Raw genomic sequence first — 24,619 nt, forward strand, 5'->3', positions numbered from 1 at the left:
TCTTTTTTTTGAACAACAACAGATCTCACATTAAAAAGGGATCGTAGTCGTTTAAAGCTAACGAGGTTATAAACATGAAGGCTAAGATAAGATAGCGTTAGCATGGAACAGCAGTTGGTGTATGTTATTCTAGTTCAGGGGTGTCAAACACATTTTCACCGAGGGCCACATTAGCAAAATGGCTGCTCTCAAAGGGCCAAATGTAAAATAAACCTAACCTAACAATAAAACCTAACAGGCTATTTATTTTGTAAGGTAAATACAATTTTCACGAACTGGAATATACTGAAAATTGTCGTCCCCTGTTTAAATCTCTCTTAAGTGAAACAGACCTATAGAACTGTATTATATCACCTAACACAGGATAGAACAGAAAATCAACAAGAACAACAGAAATTTACAAGAAAATGTTTAATCCACCCTGAATGAAGTGCATTTATTCATTTCTTATTACTATTTTTATTTCTATTTTTTGTTAACTTTCAACCTAAACAGTAGTAGTAAGTAGTCTGTCTGTGTAACTGTGCATACACTCTTTCATTTTCTTTCTCAAATGTACTTTTTATGCTAATTTAAAACTGCCACATTCACATCTTTTGCTTCATGACATTCATTTTCAACTAAAATAATTTTCTGAATGCCTCTACTTGCTCTTCACCCCATTTCATTATTATTTCACTATTGTGTCCTTAATGCTTTTGTGCACCTTCGTATTTCATTATCACTGTATTATCATGTAGTATGTGTTTATCAAAGGTAAAAGTGATTCAGCTTCTATCCATCGTCAGTCTGGAATAACTCCTGTTGATATTGTTCAGGAAGAGGAGGGACTCTCGGTGGAGTTTCAGCCAATCACAGAAGCCCTAATAGACACACACAAGAATAAAATACAAAGTGACACATTTAAAACCTAAAAACTGTGTACATTTAAAAAAAAGTGTTTAAAACTTTGAGGTTTATAAAGTTTCAGAAAGACATCGCACATCATTTATTTATTTATTTATTCATTACATTTTACCCTGGAGCACTTAAAAACTCATTATGGTGAGTAATTAGGATGTTTGGAATGCTTAAATGAGGGATAACTTTGGACCACTGCACACTGTTTAAGATGAACTAACTGTTTTTAATGTTTTTGAGACAGTAAAGTACATATGAAGTTAGACGACTACTTTCTCTAAAACAGTTTGTAAAAGTTGTAGTTTAGTTTTGGTGAAGTTTATAATTGTACTTCCTAATTCCATAACTGTTACCTAGCAACCATAAAGTTAATAAGGGTCAAAACTTGTCTAAATTACAAAATAGTTATGATTTGACAAATACAAATAAATGACAACACTTGTATTTTGTTAAATCAATGTTTAAACTGTCAGAAAAATGTCTTCCTTGTGCGTAAATTGTCTGTATTTTGGATGGACAGTTGATGGCACAGGTAGAGGTCTACTTTTCCACACAAACTGCCACTTAACTGATGTAAAATTATGATGAATTTTAACCTCGGGTATTACCCCACCAAACCAGGTCAGTTAGAAAAATATGTGAATATGTCCGATGCCTAAGAGCTGGTGAGCTACATCTCTTAAGAGGCTGTAGTTCCAAAAAGCACCACTAGGATGACAGCAAAAATATTAAATAAAGTAAATAAATAATGGTAAGTCCAAAAGTGTGAACTGAACCACACAATTTATTTATTACAAATTATATCAAAATCGTGTCTCATCCCGCCCCTAATACATACCTTTTCTTGTCACAGTTTCTGTCTAGTTCCAATGCCCCCTGGAGGTAAAAGTTGGCGGTGTTTAAATGAGGCTTCATACAGTAGCTGCAGCTCACTGTCATCTGTCTATATGACTCCTATTTACACACCATATAGTCAAATGTGAACTATAGCACACACGCCTCAAAGTGCAGTTAAGTTATAAAACAAGTTTGCATTGAGCTAAGGTCAGACCATATTGACACAGTGGCATCATGCTGGGGGTGTTCTACATGTGTCTCTATAGTGGAATGGTCAACCGCTACCGTGGTAACATAATGCACACATTAGCAAACGCTGTCAAAAAAAGATTTAAGATCGTCAGTTGTTTTGTGTTTCATATTCAACTAAAACGATGAGAATGAATAACTATAAAATCAGGCTAATGCAACCTAGCTTGTGACTGTTATGTTATTTGTGTTTAAAAAAAAAGAAGATCAGATTAAAGACTAACTTGAGTGACAGAGCTTCAGACAGAGCAGAGCCTACAGTTAGCATCAAACCCCCAGGAAATGTTAATGCAAGTGAACTAATTACATCTAAACACAACTCAAGTTAGATGTCCACACACTATTTCGAAACTTCTTCAATACTCTTACTTCACAACTAGTCTTGAAATAGTCTCTTGCATTTGTCAGTTATAATTCCCCGGGCAACTTCCTGCAATCTTGTGGCTTTCTGGAGCCGTGCTGATAAACTGTTTTTTCTAATACAGTACTGTAATATTACGGACCCTCATAGACACACACAGGTATATAATTAAAAAGTGACACATTTAAAACCTAAAATTTGTGTACAAGTTTAAAACTTTGAGGTTTATAAAGTTTCAGAAAGACATCGTACATCATTTATGTATTTATTTATTACATTTTATCCCGGAGCACTTAAAAACTCATCATGGTGAATAATTAGGATGTTTGGAATGCTTAAAGTGCTGTTTAAAATGAACTAACTCTGTTTTTTACGTTTTTAAGTAAAAATCAGATACAGCGTCTTAAAGTGCAACATGCCTATGCCTGTGTGTCTCCATGGCGACAGGTGTACGAGTACTGGCTGAATGACATGTACCTGAACAACCGGTTGCCTCTGCCCGTGCACTCCAGCCCCGCCATGGTGTTCCCCCCTCAGAACTTCAGAGGGCCCTCAGACTGCCTCAGGTACGACAACACACCTGCAACACACACCATATACAGTCACACACATTGAAAAGTCTATTTACTATTATGTTTTATTTGGTTTTTCGTGTTGGGACAAGTCTCAGGTCTGCGATTCAGATGACATCACAACATTATATACGTCAGTAATATTTAACACAGATGGAGAGGTCTAAATGTTGTTAAAACCGACACTGTGCACTTAAAAATGTTTATCTAAAATCTAATGTCTGAACTGAAGTGAACATGTGATGAAAGGTACAAAGCTGGAAAAGGCCGTAACCTTTGAACTTGGAGAGGTCATAAGGTTGAATGATCCCATCTTCTCTTCATCTTATCTGATTTGGTCACCTCCTCCATTGACTCCGCAGCTCTAAACGTAAACAAAAAACACATGACAGTTTAGATAGAAAATGTAAGTGAGAGCCCACATTTCCCATAATGCATTAGTGCAAAACAAGGAACGTCCACAACATTTCTAGCAAGCTATAATTAAAGCCACAGTATGTAACCTTTAAGCCAAAAAAAAAAACAAAAAAACATACAGTTGTTGTTGTTTTTTTTTATTTTTTGGTTGTGTTTATTGAACTAAAAACCATAGAAAAGCGGGCTTGCATCTCCATGAACCTGACTCTTGTTACCATGCAAATGTTGCTCTGACTATAATCTTCAGGATGGCATAAAACTGATCTGTCTTCATGGAGATTGTTTGCATCTCCTCAGTTCTGATCTGTAAATTTGCCTGGTGATGTAAACTTGTCTTGTGTCCTTGTCCTACACAGTGCACCTTTAAGGTTTGAGGTTCAATGCTCGCTCAGTGTCGTTGTGTCTCTGGGCAACACACTTCACCCACTCACCTTATGAATGTGGTGAGTGAGTAAATAGTTTGGTTGGTGTTTGGGTCAGACGGAATGTCAATTTTTTTTTCAGCCTAAATAAGGAGTTAGATTTTTTTTTTTTTAAAGGGCCCATATTGCCCTATTTTATGATCTCTGTTATAATGTTGCTTCCTCATCACAAAGCTGTGTTTTGTTTCACTCACACATGTTTAACAGTTCTTCTCGCAAACAGAAAACACTCTGTTCCACCTTGTGATGTCATGTGGTAATACAGGAAGTGCTCCACTGTGTTGTAAAACTGCATACACCTTCTTTTTAGCCCTGGAACTGCTAATCTAGCTGTTGAAAACTCCCACTTCATGACATCAGAAGGTGGAACAGATCATTTTGAGCGTTGAAGATACATTAATAGACAGTAGACAGACTGATAATAAATGGTTACTGAAACTTTTGTGAATGAAACTAAACACGACTTTTGATGAGGTAACAGTATTCTAACATGGCTTACAGCTCACAAGAGTCCATTTTGTGTAATACAGGACCTTTAAAATACGCTTCTTATCCACTTAGTTCCTTTTTATTAGCTACATTTTTATTATCACACTACAGTCAGTAGCTCGTAGCTCAGTAAAGAAAGAACATGAATTAAAAAATTAGACATTCCATATAAATCCAAGCTATTACTATTGTTTAAAGGTGCACTGTGGAACTTTTCTGGTTGCGTGTCTGCCACTTGCTGCCATGGAGACCCAGAGAGTGACAAGGAGCAAAAAAGAGAAAGAATGAGACTAACTAGAGGGGGATGAGAGAGGAGGGAGAAAGAAGAGAAACTGAGGAGGGGGGGCATAGGAGACAGAGAGTGAGGGAGGAGGGGAGAGGGAGAGAGGGGAGACATTGAAGAAGGAGGGAAAGAGAGAAAGGTAAAAAGACCAAGGACAGGGGAGGTGGAGAGAGGAGGGAGAGGGAAGAGAGAGAGAGGGAGAGACGGTGAGGAGAGACAGACAGAGCAGATATGAGGTGGGGGAGGAAAGAGGACATGGAAAGAACGTAGGAAAAAGAGTAGGAGAGGGAGGTGAGACAGAGAGAGAGAGCGGGGGGATGTGGGAAGAAAAGTGGTAAAACAGGTAAGATGAAGAAAAAAAAGAAGAAAGGGACAGACTTGACTTTTGAAGATTTAGGGACAAGAGAGAAAGGGAGAAGAGAGGGGGAGAGAGGATAAAGGGGGAGGAGAAAGGGATAGGGTTGGTTGGAGAGAGAGAGAGGGAGAGAGAGAGAAAGAGAAGAGGAACAGAGAAAGAGAGATGAGCAGAACTTGAGGGGGATAAGAAGACATAAGTATATGCAGAGAAGAAGGAAGAGAGAGAGGTCAGAGAAAGAGAGATGACAGGAGAAAAAGGAAGAGAGAGAGAAGACAAGAAAAAGGACAAGAAAAAAGAGAGATAAGGAGAGGAGAAGGAAGAAAAGAGGGAGAAGGGAGACAAAGAAGAGAACAAGAAGGGGAGAGGAGCAGGAGCGATGGGGTGAGGGACAGAGAGAGGGAGGAAAGAGAAAGTAGAGACAAGAATATGGGGGAGGGAGAGATGACAGACTCATTATAACATCACCTGTTCAGAAATCAGCTTTTGAGGTTTGGTTGTATTTAATTTTGGCGCGTTGCCGTGGAGACTGTAAACAGAGGTCACACAGGAATAGTATTAGTGAGAGTGGAGCTTTGTAAGTTTGATCTTTTACATGAGGCGGAGGTGAAGGAGGAGTCACAACGGGGCCACAACGTTTTCTCTCTCTGACTGTGTAATGAAGAGATCTGGGCAAGTTTATACACATTTAATTAAGGACAGTGGCTCAGTTGGTAGAGTGTTTGTCCACTGTTCAAATCTTACTTTCAACATAAACATCATTAGTAGAGCATCAGATCCACTGAACCACAGGTTATCGATGCAATTCCAGCTCCCATAAATGAATACTGTTGTTGTATCCTCGGGCAAGACACTTAACCCACTTCGCCCCCAGTGTCTGTGTACACAAGTATGTAAGTGTGTGTGAATGGGTGAGTGGTTCCTTGATGTGAAGCGCTTTGAAGGTGGAAAAGTGATATATAAAAATGTGACTATTTACCATTTGTTTACTTTCTAAAGTTTGTTCTAATGCCTAAATGCCTCATGGGAAACTGAGGTGTAGTTTATAAAATATTTTTTTCCAAATGCAGACATTATTTTAAGTGTTTTAAGTGTTGATATTGTTAAACCCATAGACCCCAGGTCCTTCTGTTCAGATCAGTTCAAACGCAGCACTCTGAGGTCAAAGTTATCCACAGGCCATTGTTTTGTATTGGCTTAAATGTGACCAGATGCATGCACTCAAATGGCTACCAGTGCACAAGGAGGATGAGCTCATTTAGAATGAACCTCATTGGATAAAAATCAGATTTACCTGATTCTTTATCAGATAAAAAATTCAATGTCCGGTATCCAATTTCTGCCAATATCATGACAGAAAGAGGAGGCTGAAGCCACAGTACCTGATTTAGATGCCATGAAAGGAGGAGGTATGTTTTTTAAATTTGTGTAATTTGTTTCTAGCTCTCACAAACCCTTAGACACATCTCTAGTATTCACATGCCTGAGATTTCAGACACGTTCACACCTTTAGAAGAGCCTGAACCAGTTCAGCAATATCTTTTTGACAAGCTAGCTTTTTTTAGGTGGAGCTGTCGATTTGTCAGCATATCATCTTGAGGGCACATCAGCAGGGTTTCCAGATGTATGATAACTATCGTATTTGTATAATAATTAACAAAAATTTGAAAAAAGGCCAAATATTCGATCATTTCAGAGTGCCAGATAAAGTCATCTTTAATGATTTATTTCCATTCTGCTGATGTGCTGCCTGCCTTATCTGGACTCTCCGGTTAGACAGAGAAACTGACCCAGGATCAGTAGTAACCGTGAGTGGACGCGTGTGGAGCTGTGTGTGTTCTGACATTTGATTGGTCAACACTGACATGTGCTCTGGCACCGGCATCTGTCTTGTTTATAAATGAGCCATCTGAAACGGACAGCAGAAGTTACCAAAGGAGTTGAAACACTGGATGTGTTCTGTGGACTGTATATATGGAAAAAACAGGGCGAGGACAAGCAGACCTCCATGAGAAGACAGAACAACACAGTAAGTGTCAGTGCAGTGTGATGTTTGCGGTTAACTCAAGTGTCCTGCATGAGTCCTTTATGTGATGTGTAATGTTGTTGCACGTTTCAGTAACATTGAGTTGTGAGTTCTCCCTGTTATACAATATATCTGTACTGAAGCAAGACACATTTTGCAGCTATGTTTCATTTTGTTTAAGTTGGAAACTTGCACATTTGTGTTGACTTAATTTACTGATGCAGAGAGTGGATCAGTTTCATGGAATTTACATTGAATACTTTTTATGCTATTTGTGAATTGAAATAATAGTATATATACTGTATAATAAATCAAAAATAGTAAATCTATTTGCATATTCATGTGTTTGGCCCATTCTATTTGCATAATGAGGTGTGTTAGGCGTGTTCTTATCAAAATGACGACTGGATTCGATCAGTTCAAATCTCAAAAGTTTATTCCCCTGACAGATACAATCTAATACAGTACCCGGGGTCAAAATGATCTATCCCTCGTTTGTGCAGCAGGCGGTCTGTCTGCTTTTCCCTGGCCCCAAAGAATAAAATGTAACATGTAACATGAATATGCAAATATTGTGATGAGTAGGTTGACGCCTTGGTTCCTCCTTCCAGCCTCGTTCACTTCTCCGGGCAGCACCGGTTTGTTTTTCGGCCTTGGGTCTCGTCCGGCCGCCTTATCTCTGTGAAAGGAGTTTCTGCAAAGAACCAGCTGCCCCCCATGACTCACATCTTGCAATGCCTCCTTTAATATGGGAGTATTATACTGAGTGAATAGTTTCGGTGTTAGTACATATTGTTCAAACTTTAGCATAAACATGGTGCCCATTAGATGACCTTAAAAGAGTGCAACATTCAAAGGATACATGAATTCAGTATACACATAGTGGTTACATGACAATATTCAAAACTTCTATGATTTCAGTGTCAAAAGGTATATATGTAGATGTGATGTACCTAAGAAGCTTTATTCAATCAATATGCATTCAATAATTTTGATATATGTATTTGTAATGCAACTCAGAAGCTTTATTATTTGTCATACCCTTCAGGTGACATCACAACACTCAATGAATGGAGTAATATTGTGGAGACGTGTGCTCTCTGCTGTTCATTTGACCTCAGACACAGACACAGATCACACAGACTCACTAGAGCTTGTGAACCATTATTGCAAACATGTCTCCAGTTTTGGAATTCACTGATTTCCAAGATGACCAAGATGTTGAGATGACAGGTATGGAGATAGATATAAGATCTCCAAAACCACTCATTGTGGACCAACAAACCATCCCCGAGACCAAATACAAGGTGTTGGGAATCGTTGGAGAGGGATGCTGCCGTGATTGAGGAACAGCTTTAAAACTCCTGAAAGATGTTGGAACCTTCTCGCAGAACCTCCACAGAGAGCTGGAGATGCTGGGTTGCATCAAAGAGCTTGGTCCAGATCTCTTCAACCTGATCAAACTGACAGACACCGTTGACTACACTGGCTGTCAGCGCCTGGCGTTTGAGATGCTTGATATGAGTGTCTATGATCTCATGAAAAAGACCAAGACTTTTACGCTGTGCCAAATTTGACCAGTGGTAAAGCAGCTCCTGATAGCTCTACACGGTTTGTGGCGTGTTGGAGTCATGCACATGGACATCAAACCAGACAATATTATGTTGGTGAATCACACGCAACAGCCGTTCAAAGTCAAACTGATTTTGGTTTGGCCAAGTACAGCAAACAAGTCATGACTGGAGAAATAATGCAGCCCATTTCATGCCCCAGAAGTGACACTGGGACTTCCACTATGGGAGGCTGTCGACATGTGGAACCTGGCCTGCTGCCTCCTGCATTGGTATGTCTGTGACTCAGATTTCTTAGGTTGTTCCGAATTCAACAACCTGAAGAAGAGTGTGCACTTCTTTGGGCTACCATCAGAGAAGCTGCTGAATGAAGCGTTGTACACCTCGAAGTACTTTGTGCAGGAAAACTCCAAGTGGAGACTCAAAACCTGGCCGGAGCTTAAAGAAACCACTGGGATCACTCCTGAAATGTTTTGCCAGTCTCCAGCCACAAACCTGGAACAGCTAATTAAAGCTTTCAGAATGTTTGTGCCTGATCAGGAGTCTAGAGACATGGAACAATTTCACCTGCTCAGTAACATGTTTAAATTGGATGTGGAAGAGAGGATCACACCAGCTGAAGCCCTTAACTACCCGTTCATAACTGTAGACCATTTACCTGAAGGGGATGATTACACAGAGGCGGCCCATGAGTTAATGCATGTTACTGAGACAGAGTTTGGACCATCGCATCAAGAAAGCAACAAATATGACCAAAATGTTGAGATGACAGATATGGAGATAGACATAAGATCTCCGACATCAGTCACCTGTGTTTCAAAGGACAATATTGTTGTCGTCACAAGTTTCCCATCTTATTTGAATCTGCAGTTGAGAGTGACACTAATCTACCTACAACAAAATCTCTAGGTGAGATTTCAGTTTGTGAGTCTGAAAAGTCCACTATACATCCAGGCACCAATGGAGATACAGGGATTTTGGTGCATTCAGCAAATCCATCTCCAAAAGAAATAATAGTTGGTTTGAATCAGATATCATCTGAACACTCAAGTGAAAATGAGGCAGTCAATGAGGAGATTATTCTCCTTGAAAAAAGAAAGCGCAAGTACAAAGGAGACTGGAGCAGAGCCAAAAGCCAGAGGCAGAGATTGACCAAGTGACCCTGAAAGCCTCCAAGTCCTTTGGCAGGATGATTCCTCATTCTCTCTGAGTGTTGTTTTCAAGGACGACTAAGCTACTGAAGCCAAACAAGCCATTCTTCCAAAAGCCAAAATGGGTCAAATATATATATATATATATATATATATATATATATATATATATATATATATATATATATATATATATATATATATATATATATATATATATATATATATATATATATATATATATGTAGATGTTTTTCCTGGGGTCTGCTGTAGCCACTCCTACAGTTTAGGGGTCACTGCCCCAAGTGCTCCTTGAGTCCCTGGTATTTCTCTAGTTTCTCATGTTCCTTTTTCCTAATGTTCCCATCACTTGGTCCTGCAATCTCCACCACAACGGATTTGCTCTGTTGTTTATCCACTTATCTATCACCTATCTGGAAGTCCCACAGGATCTTGGCTTGATCATTCTCCACTACCTTTGGAGGTGTTTTCCACCTTGACCTCGGGATTTCCAGTCCATACTCTGCACAGATGTTTCTGCACACTATGCCCGTTACTTGGTTATGCCGCTCCATGTATGTTTTCCCTGCAGCATCTTACACCCTGCAGTTATGTCCTGGATTGTCTCAGGGGCCTCTTTGCACAGCTACACCTTGGGTCTTGTCTAGTGTGGTAGATCTGGGCCTCTATCGCTCTGGTGCTCAAGGCCTTCTCTTGTGCATCCAGGATGAGTGCCTCTGTGCTGTCCTTCAGTCCAGTTTTCTCAACCCATTGGTAGGATTTCTTGATATCAGCCACTTCAGTTATGTTCCAGTGGTACATCCCGTGAAGGGGCTTGTCCTTCGATGATGGTTCCTCCAGCACCTCTTCCTCTGCACTCCACTGTTTGAGACATTCGCTGAGCACGTCATCTATTGGGGCCTTGTCCTTGATGGACCTTGGATGTTTCATCCTGGACTGTGGCTTTCACACTCACTAGTCCTGGACCTCCTTCCTTACGGCTTATGTACACTCTCAGGGTGCTGGATTTGGGATGGAACCAGCCATGCATGGTCAGGAGCTTTCAGGTCTTAACATCTGTGGTCTGTATCTCCTCCTTTGTCCAGCTTATGATTCCTGCTGAGTATCGGATTACTGGCAGGGCGCAACTGTTTATTGCCTGGATCTTGTTCTTGCCATTGAGCTGACTCCTTAGGACTTGCCTTACTCATCTCTACTGCACGCTCTAGTGCACGCTGGGGTCGCTCCCCAGAGCCTCTAACATGTGTGAAAACCACCTAAAATTCATATTTGTTTATGTTAATATTATCTCCATTAGGAATCTAGTTTCGCTCAGGGCAGATGCAGCAAACAAAGGGCCTTCTTGCGGTTCCCTGAAAACCCAGGAGCAGCCCTACTCCTCGCGGTTATGGACAGCCCTGATCTTCTGCTCTGACTTGCCTCAGAGAATATACAGATGATGCTAATTGTGGGTTTAAACAATTTAATTCAGTGTTATTCATCTTTCAACTGTTTAAAAGATCAGGTTTAAACTATGCACTTTGAGTTGCTGTTGAATGGATTTTTGGCAAGGTACAGTGTAATCAATAGGGAAATTTGTCTTCCCTCTGGGAGTATGACGTCATCACATCCCACAATTGCGAACACACACTGGCATTATGGAAGCTGTGTTACTCACGTTATGTTAAAACATGATTCAAAGTTCAGATATAGAATGAACTAGGTTAAGGTTATGGTTCAGATTAAGGTTAGTGACTATGGTGAAGGTTAGGATCAGTCTCCAGGAAATGAATGGAAGTCCATGTAGTGTCCCCAAAAACAGGGAAACCCAATTAATAAAAAGTTAATTATATATTTGTATTTATTTCAACAAGTTTGTGTCTTATGTACATGAGTTGTGTCTATTTATGTTTTTAAAAGGTTTATTTGTTATGCAGATACTCATAGATCGAAAAGCATACTGTAAATGAGTTTACAACACATATAGGCGTATTTATATATAAAATAATAATTGGTTCAAAATTGAATACAGAAATGTGCATTCTACTATTTTGGGGAGAATGCGTTTCTTCAAAGATGTCTATAACAGTGAAGCGAAGACTTGATGGATAGGGCCATTACCCAGAATCCCTTTGGGCTGTGGGGGTTAACCGGTGGTGAAGGTTGCTCTGTGATTAAGGCAGTATTGATCCTGCAGCACCTCCTTAACCAAATGATTTACATAAAGCATTTGTGTGTTAAATGTAGGGCATCCTGCAAATAAATCAAGGGTTAAACACACAATCCCTTAACCAATTTTTCTATTTTCTCGCTCTCTTTTTTCTTTCATTTTAGGTTCGCAGCACATTTGATTTCTGGAGTGTTGGACTACAAGACACTACTTGATGCGTGAGTAAATTGTTGCTTTAAATTATTTTATACAATGACTTTGATTTGTTTGGTAATGAGTAGTGCGGTAGTGTATCAATTTGTAACGTGTTATCACAGACTGTATATATAAATGGACACAGCCAACCTGCTAACTGCTGCATTCCAGATAGGAAGTGATCATGGAAGCGCTTCTGGCTCCATTGACTCTGCTCCAATTCCCTTTCTATTGAAAAACTGTGGCCCCTCTATCTGTAACTACGGCTAGCTGATCCTGGTGTTTTTATTTATTTTGTCCTTAGATGAAAATATGAACATAATTAACAGACTAATGAGGCACTTTCCCCAAGGTCGTATCTGCTAGCATTAGCAACAGGTTTGATTGACAGCATTGCTAAGCACCCGCCTCCTACTAAACCAGCAGTACGGGTGGGAAAGGAAAAGGTTACCTTCATTTACCTCAGTCCTGATTGGCTCTTTGGTTGCTATGATACTTGCGGTTAGAATTACAAATATGGAACTCGGCTCCAAATTCGCCGCTACAACTGCAAGCCTCGATGAGCTTCATTTGGAGTCGAACGCTATGGATGATGTCACACTCACCTAGTCCACTTCTTTATACAGTCTATGCTTGCTATTTATTATTTAGCAATTCATAGTAACATTTTATTTATAGTTAGCTTTGCCCAACAATTAAAGGGCAATTAATTCAAACTTCAACTGAGTGCGTACTAACATTGTGTCTCTGGACAAGACACCTCACTCTCATTGCCCACTGTAGTCACAACACATGTGGTTAGATGTGAAGGACATTTGACATAAAGCTCCACATACTGCATCTTTATAGAAATGTATAAGCCCAAACATTTCCAATCTCAGTGGAGTGTTTTTTTGCTTAGTTTTTGTTAATTGTAAATTTACATTCTAAGAATGTTCACATTCAAGTCACATCAGGAAGTGCACGTTAGCATGTTGTTTTTATGGCGATGGCAAAACTCTGTTCTGGACTCTGAAAGTGTGAAAAGCTTATAAACTTGCGATGAATAATTAGGATGCTCACAATGTATAAGGTATGTGAGGAATAACTTTGAACCACTGCAAACCTTTTTAACACAGTAAAAATCAGTTACAGCACCTTTAACTTTTCTTGTGTCCCCATTGTCAGCCGTGCCCTGCCTGTGGACTATGCGCGGGGCCAGTTAGCGGGGCACCCTATGTGCATGGAGCAATACTACCGCCTATTCACCTCCTATCGTCTACCGGGGCCTCAGAGGGACACACTAGTGGCCCAGGAGAGCAGCGTGATGCCCGAACCAGAACATATCATTGTGGCCTGCAAGAACCAGGTCAGTAATCCGTAACTTTTTAAAGGAATTGTATTTTCACTTTAACTTTTCTAACAGCATACTTTTGAGTCCTCCTACTTGAGTAATATTTTTATTGATGTAACAGTACTCTTCCTAGAGTAAAAGCTGTGGTTCCTCTTCCCACTGTGATTAAGTCTAAATGACAAAAGCTTTATATCGACAATATGAAACGATTCAAACATTTGTGCTTCTTTCAGCTCCTTCAGATATGATTTAGTTTGTCTCATTTTTGAAAATACCTAATTTTGTGCATTATTTAATGTTTGGTTCTTACAATTACATTAACTTTAAATTATAAATCTAATGCTATGTCCCAACAGTTACTCTTAAGTTACTTGAGTAATTTCTTGGGCCACTACTTTGTTTTTCTACTTTAGTAATATTATTTTGAGTAAACGTTACTGTTACTTTAGTATGATTTTTGGCTATTCTACCACCCCTGGCAGTAACACAATGTTCACAGTGGTCAAAATGAAATTCCTGTCTCCATTTAAATGAACAGGTTACAGGTTCAGTCTATTGAGCAAAAATTGCACCAGTACAGATACATTCTATAAGCAGCTCTTGAGGTATAAATAAGTCATCTATGTTCTATCTGCATTTAATCATAATAGTAATCTAATTATTTTCCCTCATAGGATCAAGAAGCATGCAGTTAGCATACTAGTTGTTGTTAGCATTACTGTGACAGCAAGACTCCTCTCTGGCCTCTGGCAGTTGTGAAAAGAGCTTACAAACTCATCGCTGTGAATAATTAGGATGCTCGGAATCTCCTTTCTTCATTTTTCTTCTGTTTTTATTTGTGTTCGCTCAAAGCCGAAGTTTTAACTCAAAAACTTTAGTCAGGATGTTACCACAAACCTGATAGAAATAACCCCTCAAATCATATGAAAAGTACTTTTTACTTTTCAGTCCAATTAAACATGTAATGGAGTAGGAAGTACAGATACTGCCTTCAAATGTAGTGAAGTAAAAGTAAAAAGTGTCCACTGTAAAACGTACTGAAGTAGAATTTTTAGGTATCTGTACTTTACTACTTGTATTTTGTTACCTTCCACCACTGCTCTGAAATGCATGAGATAAGTGAGGAATAACTTTGGATACAAGCCATTTAAAAATGAACTAGTTCTGTCCACAGTAAAAATCAGGTACAACAACTTTAAAATGTGCCTATGTAACAATTTGTATAAAGTTATTATTTATGAATGAATAGTTGATTTATAATGGGATAACCTAACAGGAACATGAGCTAATAGGCTAATGTTTACAGTGGTCAAATGAATGTGTTTACAAGATTTCAGCGACAGATGGACATATGTGCCAGTGCTCGTCGGTACTGAACCTCACAGTGACAGAAATGACTAATTAAAGCTCAGACAGGTGTGGTGAGATAATTAGCATCGTTACAGGTAGCATTTGCATATGGGTCGACAAGCTGTTTATTTCAATTCAACATTCATTTTGAGAAAGAATAGAATAATGATATAAAACGCAGATTCATTTTAGTAATCATTTATTTGGCCGCTCTGTTTCTGGCAGGGGCAGCTAAACAGTTTTCAAAGTGCTGCGTCAAAATGAGTTCATGTTTTGTCCTTCCAATTGCATTAACTCTAAATAATAAATCAAATGCTTAAGTTGCTTGAGAAGTAGTTTTGGCAAATATTTTTTACTCTAACCTAAGTAATTTCTTGGACCACTACTTGTACTTCTAACTTGTGTGATATTATTTTGAGAAACAATACTCTTACTTGGGTACCATTTTTAACTTGTAGTATAATTCAATTCATGTTTGTATTTTTTGTATTTGTCTGCTCTATTTCTAGCAGGGGTAAGTGATATGGCACATTGTATCTTTGTGTAATGAGGTTTTGATTCGGTTGTTGTAGAGATCGCCAGTTTGAAGTGTGCATACCTGTTGGACCAATCACGTGTTTCCTTATATCTCCAGACCCCGCCCCTGATTAAAGATGTGGTTTTGTGCAAAATCCATTTTTAGAGTTTTCTATCATGTTATAACATTCTATCAAAAACATGTCTGAAGAGGTTTAAAATGTCATGTTCATGGGCTGTTTCTGGCTAATATAGCATTTTCAAAACATTAAAAGGTAACGTGGTGATCTAAATACGTGAGCAGTTGAGCAGTTAATCCTCCACAGTAGTAAAATATCCCCTCTGTAAGACGATAAAAAATATAGATTTTTTCCCCCAATATCACCCACCCATAAATAAACACTACTGACCATGTTTTCTGTCCAGTTCTTTGTGTTGGATGTTGTGATAAACTTCCGTCGCCTGAATGAGAGAGACCTGCTCACTCAGCTGGAGAGGATCGTCAAGATGGCCAACAGCGAGGACGAGCGCCTGCTCCCGATCGGGCTACTCACCACAGACGGGCGAACTGAGTGGGCGGAGTCTCGTGCTGTGCTCATGAGAGGTCAGCTGTTTCTTCAAAATACTTTTATATGTTGTTTTTATGTTTTATATTGCTTTAGTCTGAGATTGTTCACCCCTCAGTTTCAGTAGTTATGCTCAGACTGAAGTGAGCATGGCTATAGCCAACAAAGTGTCATTTCAGTAATAGCCTCTTGATATCTGTCAAATATTTGTAGCATCTACCTGCATTCTTCTTCTTCCCAACAAAAATGTTTTTGGAATTAGGGTTGTCAAAAGTATTGAAAATAAGATACTAATTGATATTAAAACTACTATCGAAACTAGATACTCATTTGAGTAAGTATCGATATTTAAAAAATCACATTCACAGGGCAGAAGTGAACCTTTCCCAAATATCTTTAGAATGATCTTGAGTTGTATCAGAGCAAGTATAAGACACATAGACTAGTATACACCCATGGAGCACTATGAACCTACCTGGAGCACTGAGGGATTACACAGATATAAGGCCACAGAAAGTACTATGATTCAGTGTTGAAAATAACATTCTATCTAGTGGGTTTTTTTTTTCTCGTTTCAGAATCAGTATTGGATATTGATTTCCTTAGTATCGAAATTGAGTTTGAAATTTTAGTATCGTGACAACATTACTTGGAATTGTGTTTATCTTAAAGGAGATATATTGGATAAATTCGACTTTGTAGAGCGTTTAACCATGTTATCACTGCTCCTCATTCATCCACTCAAAGCAGCTCTGCATAGGAGGGGCCAGCAGCATACTGCACTGTGTTGTGGTGACGTTTACTGTCATGTACCGTAAAAAGGGGCAGGCGGGGGTCAGCTCCTCCTAATACCTAATTGGGCTCCGCAGTTTTCCAGCCTGCAAACCAACTGACGGTTTCTTTTATTAAGTAGTTTTAGATCAATATTGTGATTTAGAATGATCTATGGGTGTCAGATTATAATTATAGCAGACAAAAGCACAATATGTCATCTTGTCTATTTTAGTAATTCTGTGTTCTATGGGGTTAGTTTTTTTAGATCACATACCCACTCCAGGAAGCACTGATCAATCAACAACCTTAAACTCTATTTAAGTCTTTATTTTCTGATGTACCTTATAAGGTTGTTGCTCATCACAAGCATACCCAGAGCTGTGTTTTGTTTCATTCACACACGAGTTATTCTCTCAAACAGAAAACCTTCTGTTCCACCTTGTGATGTCATGTGGTGATACAGGAAGTGCTCCATTGGGTTTTTAAACTCCATACACCTTTACTAGAATCATTTGGATGATTTCTGCTCTGGAACTGCAAATCTCTACTGAACACAAGGTAAAAGGAGCTGTTAACTTGAAAACTACCACTTTATGACATCACAAGGAGATATTTGGTGGAGGTGGAGTATTTTTAGCTTGAGATGTAGACAGTTTAATAATGCAGCGTTACTCAAACATGTGTGAATGAAACAAAACACACCTCTAGGTATGTTTTTGATGAAGTAACATTTTTGTCGATTCTTTAGATTATACATTTTTTTACTGTCAGAAAATCTTAGGTTACAAACTTGCAATGTTACTCTAGGGATGACCAAAAAAATTAAATTAAAAATGAAAAAAGGCAAAAAAGATTCTAAACTCTTGTGTATGTGTGTGTTTCTTCCAGAATCGACCAACAGGGACTCTCTGGACATGATCGAGCGCTGCATGTGCCTGGTCTGCCTGGACGATGCTAGCGGGCCAGAGATTAGTGATAGCACACGGGCTATGCTAATGCTACACGGGGGAGGTCCAAGCAAGAACGGGGGCAACCGCTGGTATGACAAGCCCATGCAGGTTAGCAACAACCCCCCAGAAAATGAAACATGTACAGCCTACAACATTACATCATATTTCATAATACATTGAGTACCGGTATATGACTGTATAAAAAGTGGGACAAATGCTTTTAATTGGTGAGGCTAAAACTAGAGCCAAGCGGGGAGGGTTATTAGGCAGTGCTATGTAATGTATTTAATGTGGTATTTCTAGAGTCAGATCAAAAGTAAAGGGTCCCCTTGGATTAGGAGTACTCTCTAGTGAAATGTTATTAGCATAGACCTATATACTGTTATGTTTAGTTTAGGGGTTATTATTGCTTTAATTAATTATAATATAGCCTCTTCTCTTCTTCTCATTATATGGGCTGTGCAGTTTTGTCTTTAAATGTGTAAAAACTATGGCTGTGTGTTGTATAGATATATAGCTATGTAGGCATAGATAGGGTTTTTTGGTAAAGCAAGACATAATTTAAGACCTCTATGGACTAAATGCTGACACATACAAGCCAACTAAATCCCTAGAAATGTCTTGTTCCTATTGTAATGTCTGTGTAATCCCTCAGCTGATTCATAGCAAAAGCCAAAATTAAATCTGTCAACTGGACAAAAAGTTATAGGAGCTGTTTGCTCAGACCCAGTGCAAACAAAGGAAACAAAGAGAACAATAGAACGAGGCTGTAGAGCCATTAAAGGTGAATGGAGACCTTTAAGGCTGAAACTGTAAACAATAGCTGTTTCAGTGTAGTTAGCTCCTCCCTTCAGACAGATATAAGGCAGTGTCCAACAGCTATCTGACCAGAACTGAAGAAGCGGATTGGATGAGCAGTGAAACGTCTTCACTTCTAAAACATTTTGTCCACTTGACAGATTTAACTTTGGCTTTTACTTCCTATTGTAATATTGAAAATCTGACCATTGTCTTATGGAGGTGTTTTGGTAAGTTTGGTTCAAGTAAAGGATTTTAAAGTTGGATATGTTTTCTTTGGAAAACATGCATTCTTATGGGGAGCAGGTTTGCCACAGATCTGACCTGTCACTTGACCCGGTGGTGTGAGCTTGTCTCCATGGATATAGATCAGTTTAATGCTATACCGTGGAACATTTCAGGCAAAGCAATAACATCTCCATGGAGACAAGCAGAAAGCGTGCCATTCCTCAGAGAAGTTGTAAAGGTGTGATGAAATTCGTTCTATAGTTCTTTGTATGTTGGTGTATTACAGATGGCTAAATGAATAAGAAAAGTTTAAAAATGGTTGTTACTGTGTCAAGATGCACTTTTGAATAATTTAATCTAATAATTCTTTCCATGTCAGTTCATCATAGGAGCGGATGGCTGCTGTGGGGTTGTGTGTGAGCATTCTCCGTTTGAAGGGATAGTACTGGTCCAGTGTACGGAACATTTACTCAAATACATGTAAGGTGTTTTAGATTTTAGAACTGACATTAGGCTGCATGGTAATACATCATTTATTATTGTTTACCATTCATTGTTCCCTTAGGATTGGCAGTCCATCTAAACTAGTGAGAGCCGCCAGTGTGAGCGAGCTTCCTGCACCGCGGAGGCTCCGATGGAAATGCACGCCGGAAATCCATAAGCTCTTATCTGCATCTACTGACAAGCTACAGAGGTCAGCATGAAAACACAACCAAAATAAAACAAAAGTGCTACATGGGTCTTTTTGGGTGCCAGGTTGGTGAAGAATCTGGACATGAACGTGTACAAATTCTACAAGTACGGGAAGGAGTTTATAAAGAAGCAGAAGATGAGTCCTGACGCCTACATCCAAGTGGCTCTGCAGTTAGCGTACTACAGGTAAGAGAGAACAGCGTCACATTAGTTATTAGTTATCCTAGCTTATTCTTTGCACATTTACCTAGTCTCACTCTCCAAAGCTCATGATGCCATCCAGTTGGTTATCCAAAACATGCTCTTGGATGTCTTTAAAGAAGCCATATTGTAATGATCTGATATTTTGTGTTTAGTTCAGAGTTGATACCTTGTGTTGTTGTTGTCTACAGTATGTGTTGTTGTACAGTGTTTACAGTGGTCCCTTGTTTATCGCGGGGGTCTTATAATGATTTTCCTTCTTGTTTACCTATTCCAAGTTGTATTTAGAGTGATCCATGCATGTTTGAGTCATTTTTATTCTGCCCTACCCCCCATTGCTGCACTTAATTTTATTTTCTTAAGCTTGATTCACGTAGGATTCAGCAGTGTCGTGGTTCCATTTTGACACAAATAAAAAATATCTTCTACTTATTAATATGATCTAGAGTTATCTATAGGCGGGTCCAGTAGAGTGGTGCTTAGTAGTGACATTTGTGGTAGTTTGCGCTGCAGTTTTCAACCAGAAGTCAGTTTCAGACTTGTTTCTTGTATTAAGTCGTTTTATATTGCAATTTAAAATGTCCAAAATATAAAATAAGACACAGATAATGTAGCACAATATGTCTTCTTCAAAGTGGCTGTACCCAGTTGAGCATCTTAAGTCTTTTTTATAGTTCACAAACCAGGAAGTGCACTGTTAACATGCTGTTTAGTGTAGCTATTGTCAGCTTTACTGTGATCTCTCTGGCCTCTGGAAGTCTGAATCACTCCAGCTGAAAACAAACTACTTCTGTTTTTCACATTTTTGACAGCACCTTTAAAGTTAATTTCCCTTCACCTCAAAGAAAATAGAGCCTATTTCAACCACAACAAGACATCCAGCACTTTTACTATCACACAGAAAAAGAAAAATGGCTGTCTTCAGGGTATAAATTCTAACTTTAAAAGGTCACTGGGGCGTGTTTGATCAGATCCTGACTGAATAAATAAATAAGTGGGACAGCATTAGAAATAGTTCATTTAGTAGAGATGCCCAATAACTCAACAGTTGCTGGTTCAATCTGGGCATCACATGATTTTGTTGTGCCTTTGGGCAAGACACTACACCCTACTGACTGTTTTTCTTGATAATGGCTGAAGTAGTGAAGTGAACTACTTTGAATGTATAAAACATTCGCAATTTTAATTTTGCCAAAGGTTTCTATATTATGCAAAACTGACTTTTGGGAGCTTTTAGTCATGTTACAATGTTGTTTCATTCACACGTGTTTGAATTATTAATTATTAGTCTGTTATATCTCCAAAAGCTCAAAATGCTCTGTTCCACTTTATGATGTCATGAAGTGTTAGTTTGCAAGTTAACAGCTCCTTTTACTCTTTGTTCAGTAGATTCAAATGATTCTAGAGAAGGTGTATGGAGTTTAAAAATACAGTGGAGCACTTCCTGTATTACCGCATGACATCACAAGGTGGAACAGCGTGTTTTCAGTTTGAGAGAAGAGCACAGTCTCAATTTGCAAGGTTTGTGTGTTAAACATGTGTGAATGAAACAAAACACAATTCTGGGTATGTGATGAGGAAACAACATTATAACATAGATCAGAAAAAAGTGTAATACAGGCCCTTTAAAGAATCTATTTTTTATGCCTTTTTAACTACAGGTGTCATGGCCGACCCGTGTCCACCTACGAGAGCGCTTCCACCCGCCGCTTCCGAGAGGGACGAGTGGACAACATCCGCTCGGCCACACCCCAAGCTCTGGCCTTTGTTGTAGCAATGACTGATGGGAAATTGAGTTCAAGCGTAAGATGTTTAATAGCGGCTGTAGTCATTGTGTCACTGCTAAATAAATGCTCTCTCCAGCCAGCGGCGTACAATACAAATCTATCTGAATAATAAAACAATATATGGTGTTCCCATATTTTTCTAGCTGTCGAATAATCTTTCCTTCACTCTTTATTTAAGCTTGATATTAATAGGTTGTTTATTGATTCTGTGTTCCAGGAGAAGATGGAGTTGTTACAAGGCGCCATAGCAGCACAAACAAAGTACACTATTTTGGTAAGTGACATCATTAAAAGAAGACATATTGTGCTTACTATATACCGTATAGTTAGAATCTATGATACTGAGGATCATTATGTGATAATTTGGACATTTTAACTCACAAAATTAATCCAAAATTATTTAATAAAAGAAACAACTCTGCTGACTTGCGTGTAAGAAAAATGTGGAGCCCAGTGGGAGCTGATGTCTCCTTAAAAGTCATCGCAATAAAGACCATGTAGCTGTCGGCTGCTCCTATGGATAGTTGCAGATCACATTAGCAGATTGTTTTATTTGTGCCAAAATGACTACGTGATTCTGCCAAATTCTATGTGTATCATCGATTAAGAAAATAAAATCGGAGAATGAAGACAGGGTTGATTGGAGCAATGACGTCTTAAATACAGGAATATAAAGATGTAGAATCACTCTAAATACAACTTAGAGAGGGTAAATGAAAAGGGTAAAAAACTATAACACGGTTAAAAGTTTAAAAAGTTGATTTTGCAGAATAGGTTAGCTTTAAAAGTGCATGTTAGGGCTGTTGGAGCCATGAAGAACTGCAATGGTATTATTACCATATTTCAATATAAACAAAATAATAATTTTAGAATGTATATCTATGCCTTATTTTGCAAATCAGACCAAAATCAAAAATAAAAACTTAAAGGTGCACTTGTAACTTTTCTTGTAATCTTGTAATGTTTCACAGTATGGCATTAATCTTTCTTGCATCTAATCAATTACAGGTGTTTTCATTTCTCAAAGTATCTTGAAAAACGTGTATTCTGACTGTTAATATAAACAAACGTAAGATGAAAAGAAGGCTAATTTAAGACAAGGGAAATAAATACAGTATGGATTTCTCACATTTTCATTAAAAGCAGCAAACTTCTATCAGATGGAGAACTTTGGTATTATTGCGATGTACAGATATATTTACTTTGATGCTATATCAATTATATTGTGCAGCCCTACTGCATATCATAAATACTGGATGGTAAACACACTAGTTAAAGTATTTTTGTGTTGCAGGCGATTACAGGGATGGCCATAGACAATCACCTTCTGGGACTACGGGAAACAGCACACGAGCTGAAGCTGGAGACACCACAGATTTTCACAGATGAAGCCTACATCCTCAGTAACCAGTTCATTCTCTCCACCAGCCAGGTACGACTCTTTTACACCGAACAATTAACACACAAAACACTTTCCTCAATATGCCTCCTCTGAAGCTACACAATTCAAACTCATGTCATTCTCAAGGTTATCTGTTCTATCTGGATCTGATAATAATAGGAATGGCTTAAATTTGTATTCCACTTATTAGCTTGACAAGCCTCTCAAAGTGCTTCACTCTAGTCATTATGGAGCCCAACAGTCCCAGTTCAAAGTCTGCCTTGGTTTCAGAAGTACATTTCCCATTTATTTTTCTCATAGATGTTATGAACAATTTAAATATTAACATTTTAAAGTCATGCCAGAGTCTAACCAGCTAACAAGTTTAAAATTCAGCAAATATGAATTGTTTTCAGAAAGTCCATGGGGAAAATGAATGGAAAGTGGTGAGTGGTCACTGTTTAGTCCATTTGTTCTTTCCATACTCCTTGTGGTAAACTTCTGTAGCCACAGTTGCACTGGGGTAGACTGGTGGAAGCAAGACTGCCATTCTTCACAATTAGCTGCTTCAAGCACCAACAATCACTCACACGCCACTTTCATATATAAGGAAAGGAGGAGAAGTGTCAACAACAGCAGAGTCACTAACCACAAAACCACTGCTGCTGCATTTATTAGGATTCAGAGTAAGTGTGGGTGATATGACAGAAAAGGAGTTTAAAAAAAAGCTTTTTTACACTTTTGCTTTAAGGAGTTATAAAAGTGCTCTTCTTTTGAGATCCTGGTTATAAAACTGTGATTGGATGAATCCACCTGTTCACAAAAACAAACAAACAAAAAAACCAAAAACAAATTGCCATAACTAGCTCTGCAAATTAGCACATTGTCACAGGAACAGAAAACTTTATATTATATCGCCATAGTGACAGCCTTGACTCTAAGATGGCTTTTATTGCTTGTAACTCAATAAAAATGTATATTTCCCATCAGGTTCCTACGACAGTGGAGATGTTCTGCTGCTACGGTCCAGTGGTGCCAAACGGCTACGGCGCATGCTACAACCCTCAGTCCGACCACATCATCTTCTGCATCTCCAGCTTCTACGACAGCCCCCAAACCTGCTCCGCCAACTTCTCCAAAGCTGTGGAGCAGGCCCTGGTGGACATGAGGGACCTGTGCGACATCTGCAAACCTACCTGCAACACCAGTGAGCAAAGACCAGGCAAACAGGGTCAGAGTGTGGAGAGCACACACCGAGCAGAGGAACCCAAGAACCAGGCCCCTCTGCCCAAAGTGGTGGTGAAGGCAGCAGAGCAGAGCCCAGCACAGGGAGGAGGGCGCTGAGGAGGGCCACTGACAGATAGTACAAGTGCACTTACATAATGACACAGTGACAGTGTTCTATGTGAATAATCTGTGGAACTTACATTGTGCAGTAAGTAGTAAAAGTACTTTCAAGTTTGGATCAACTAAATGTTAATAAACAGAATAAATAAAGGTATATGTAGATTCAGTTAAAGAAATTCTAAAAGCATTATAGCCTATATATGAAAAAATGTACTGTTAAAGTCAGAGTAGCTGTATTCAAACATGCTGTAAATTATTAAATATCATGTAGATTACTGTGAGGTTAAAGCAGGTTTATTAAGAAGAGATACAGTATTTTATTCCTGAGACCACTAAACTGTATTTAGCCTAATGATGAGTGCATGTGGCTGTCATATTTATATTTATGTGGAACTATACGTTCTATGCAATTTGTTTGTTTTGTACAGTTTGTTTATGTGCAATAATAATAATGTTAATATTGAGTTGGAAAAACTCCAATGACTGAGACAGATACTGTGGTTATAAACAGGGAACTACCCCCTGTCTGACAATGATGTGCTAGAAAGTATCAAAGTAGGCCTGTGTAAGCCTACAACTATGTGTTAGATGTGCAACAATCAAAGTGTATTTATTTTGCAATACAAGAGTGACAATATGAGAGGCTGTACTGTAGCCTATATGATAAAAGTACAATGTGTACATACTCAGAGCAGAG

The 24,619-nt window shown here is 38.8% G+C and overlaps 1 protein-coding gene across 1 annotated transcript in view; it reads left to right on the top strand.

The window, feature by feature from the left end:
- chata (choline O-acetyltransferase a) overlaps positions 1 to 24,619 on the top strand; it is a 28,207-nt gene extending 3,588 nt beyond the window's left edge. The window contains exons 4-15 of the mRNA XM_033980122.2: positions 2,795 to 2,913; positions 11,968 to 12,021; positions 13,166 to 13,346; positions 15,624 to 15,801; positions 17,426 to 17,595; positions 18,893 to 18,993; positions 19,079 to 19,207; positions 19,270 to 19,392; positions 21,069 to 21,210; positions 21,412 to 21,468; positions 22,489 to 22,626; positions 23,566 to 24,619. Coding sequence (XP_033836013.1) covers positions 2,795 to 2,913; positions 11,968 to 12,021; positions 13,166 to 13,346; positions 15,624 to 15,801; positions 17,426 to 17,595; positions 18,893 to 18,993; positions 19,079 to 19,207; positions 19,270 to 19,392; positions 21,069 to 21,210; positions 21,412 to 21,468; positions 22,489 to 22,626; positions 23,566 to 23,919 — 1,746 coding nt within the window. The 3' untranslated portion in view covers positions 23,920 to 24,619. The remainder of the gene's footprint in view (positions 1 to 2,794; positions 2,914 to 11,967; positions 12,022 to 13,165; positions 13,347 to 15,623; positions 15,802 to 17,425; positions 17,596 to 18,892; positions 18,994 to 19,078; positions 19,208 to 19,269; positions 19,393 to 21,068; positions 21,211 to 21,411; positions 21,469 to 22,488; positions 22,627 to 23,565) is intronic.

The sequence above is a fragment of the Periophthalmus magnuspinnatus genome, chromosome 15 (assembly GCF_009829125.3).
Source record: "Periophthalmus magnuspinnatus isolate fPerMag1 chromosome 15, fPerMag1.2.pri, whole genome shotgun sequence".
NCBI lineage: Eukaryota > Metazoa > Chordata > Actinopteri > Gobiiformes > Gobiidae > Periophthalmus > Periophthalmus magnuspinnatus.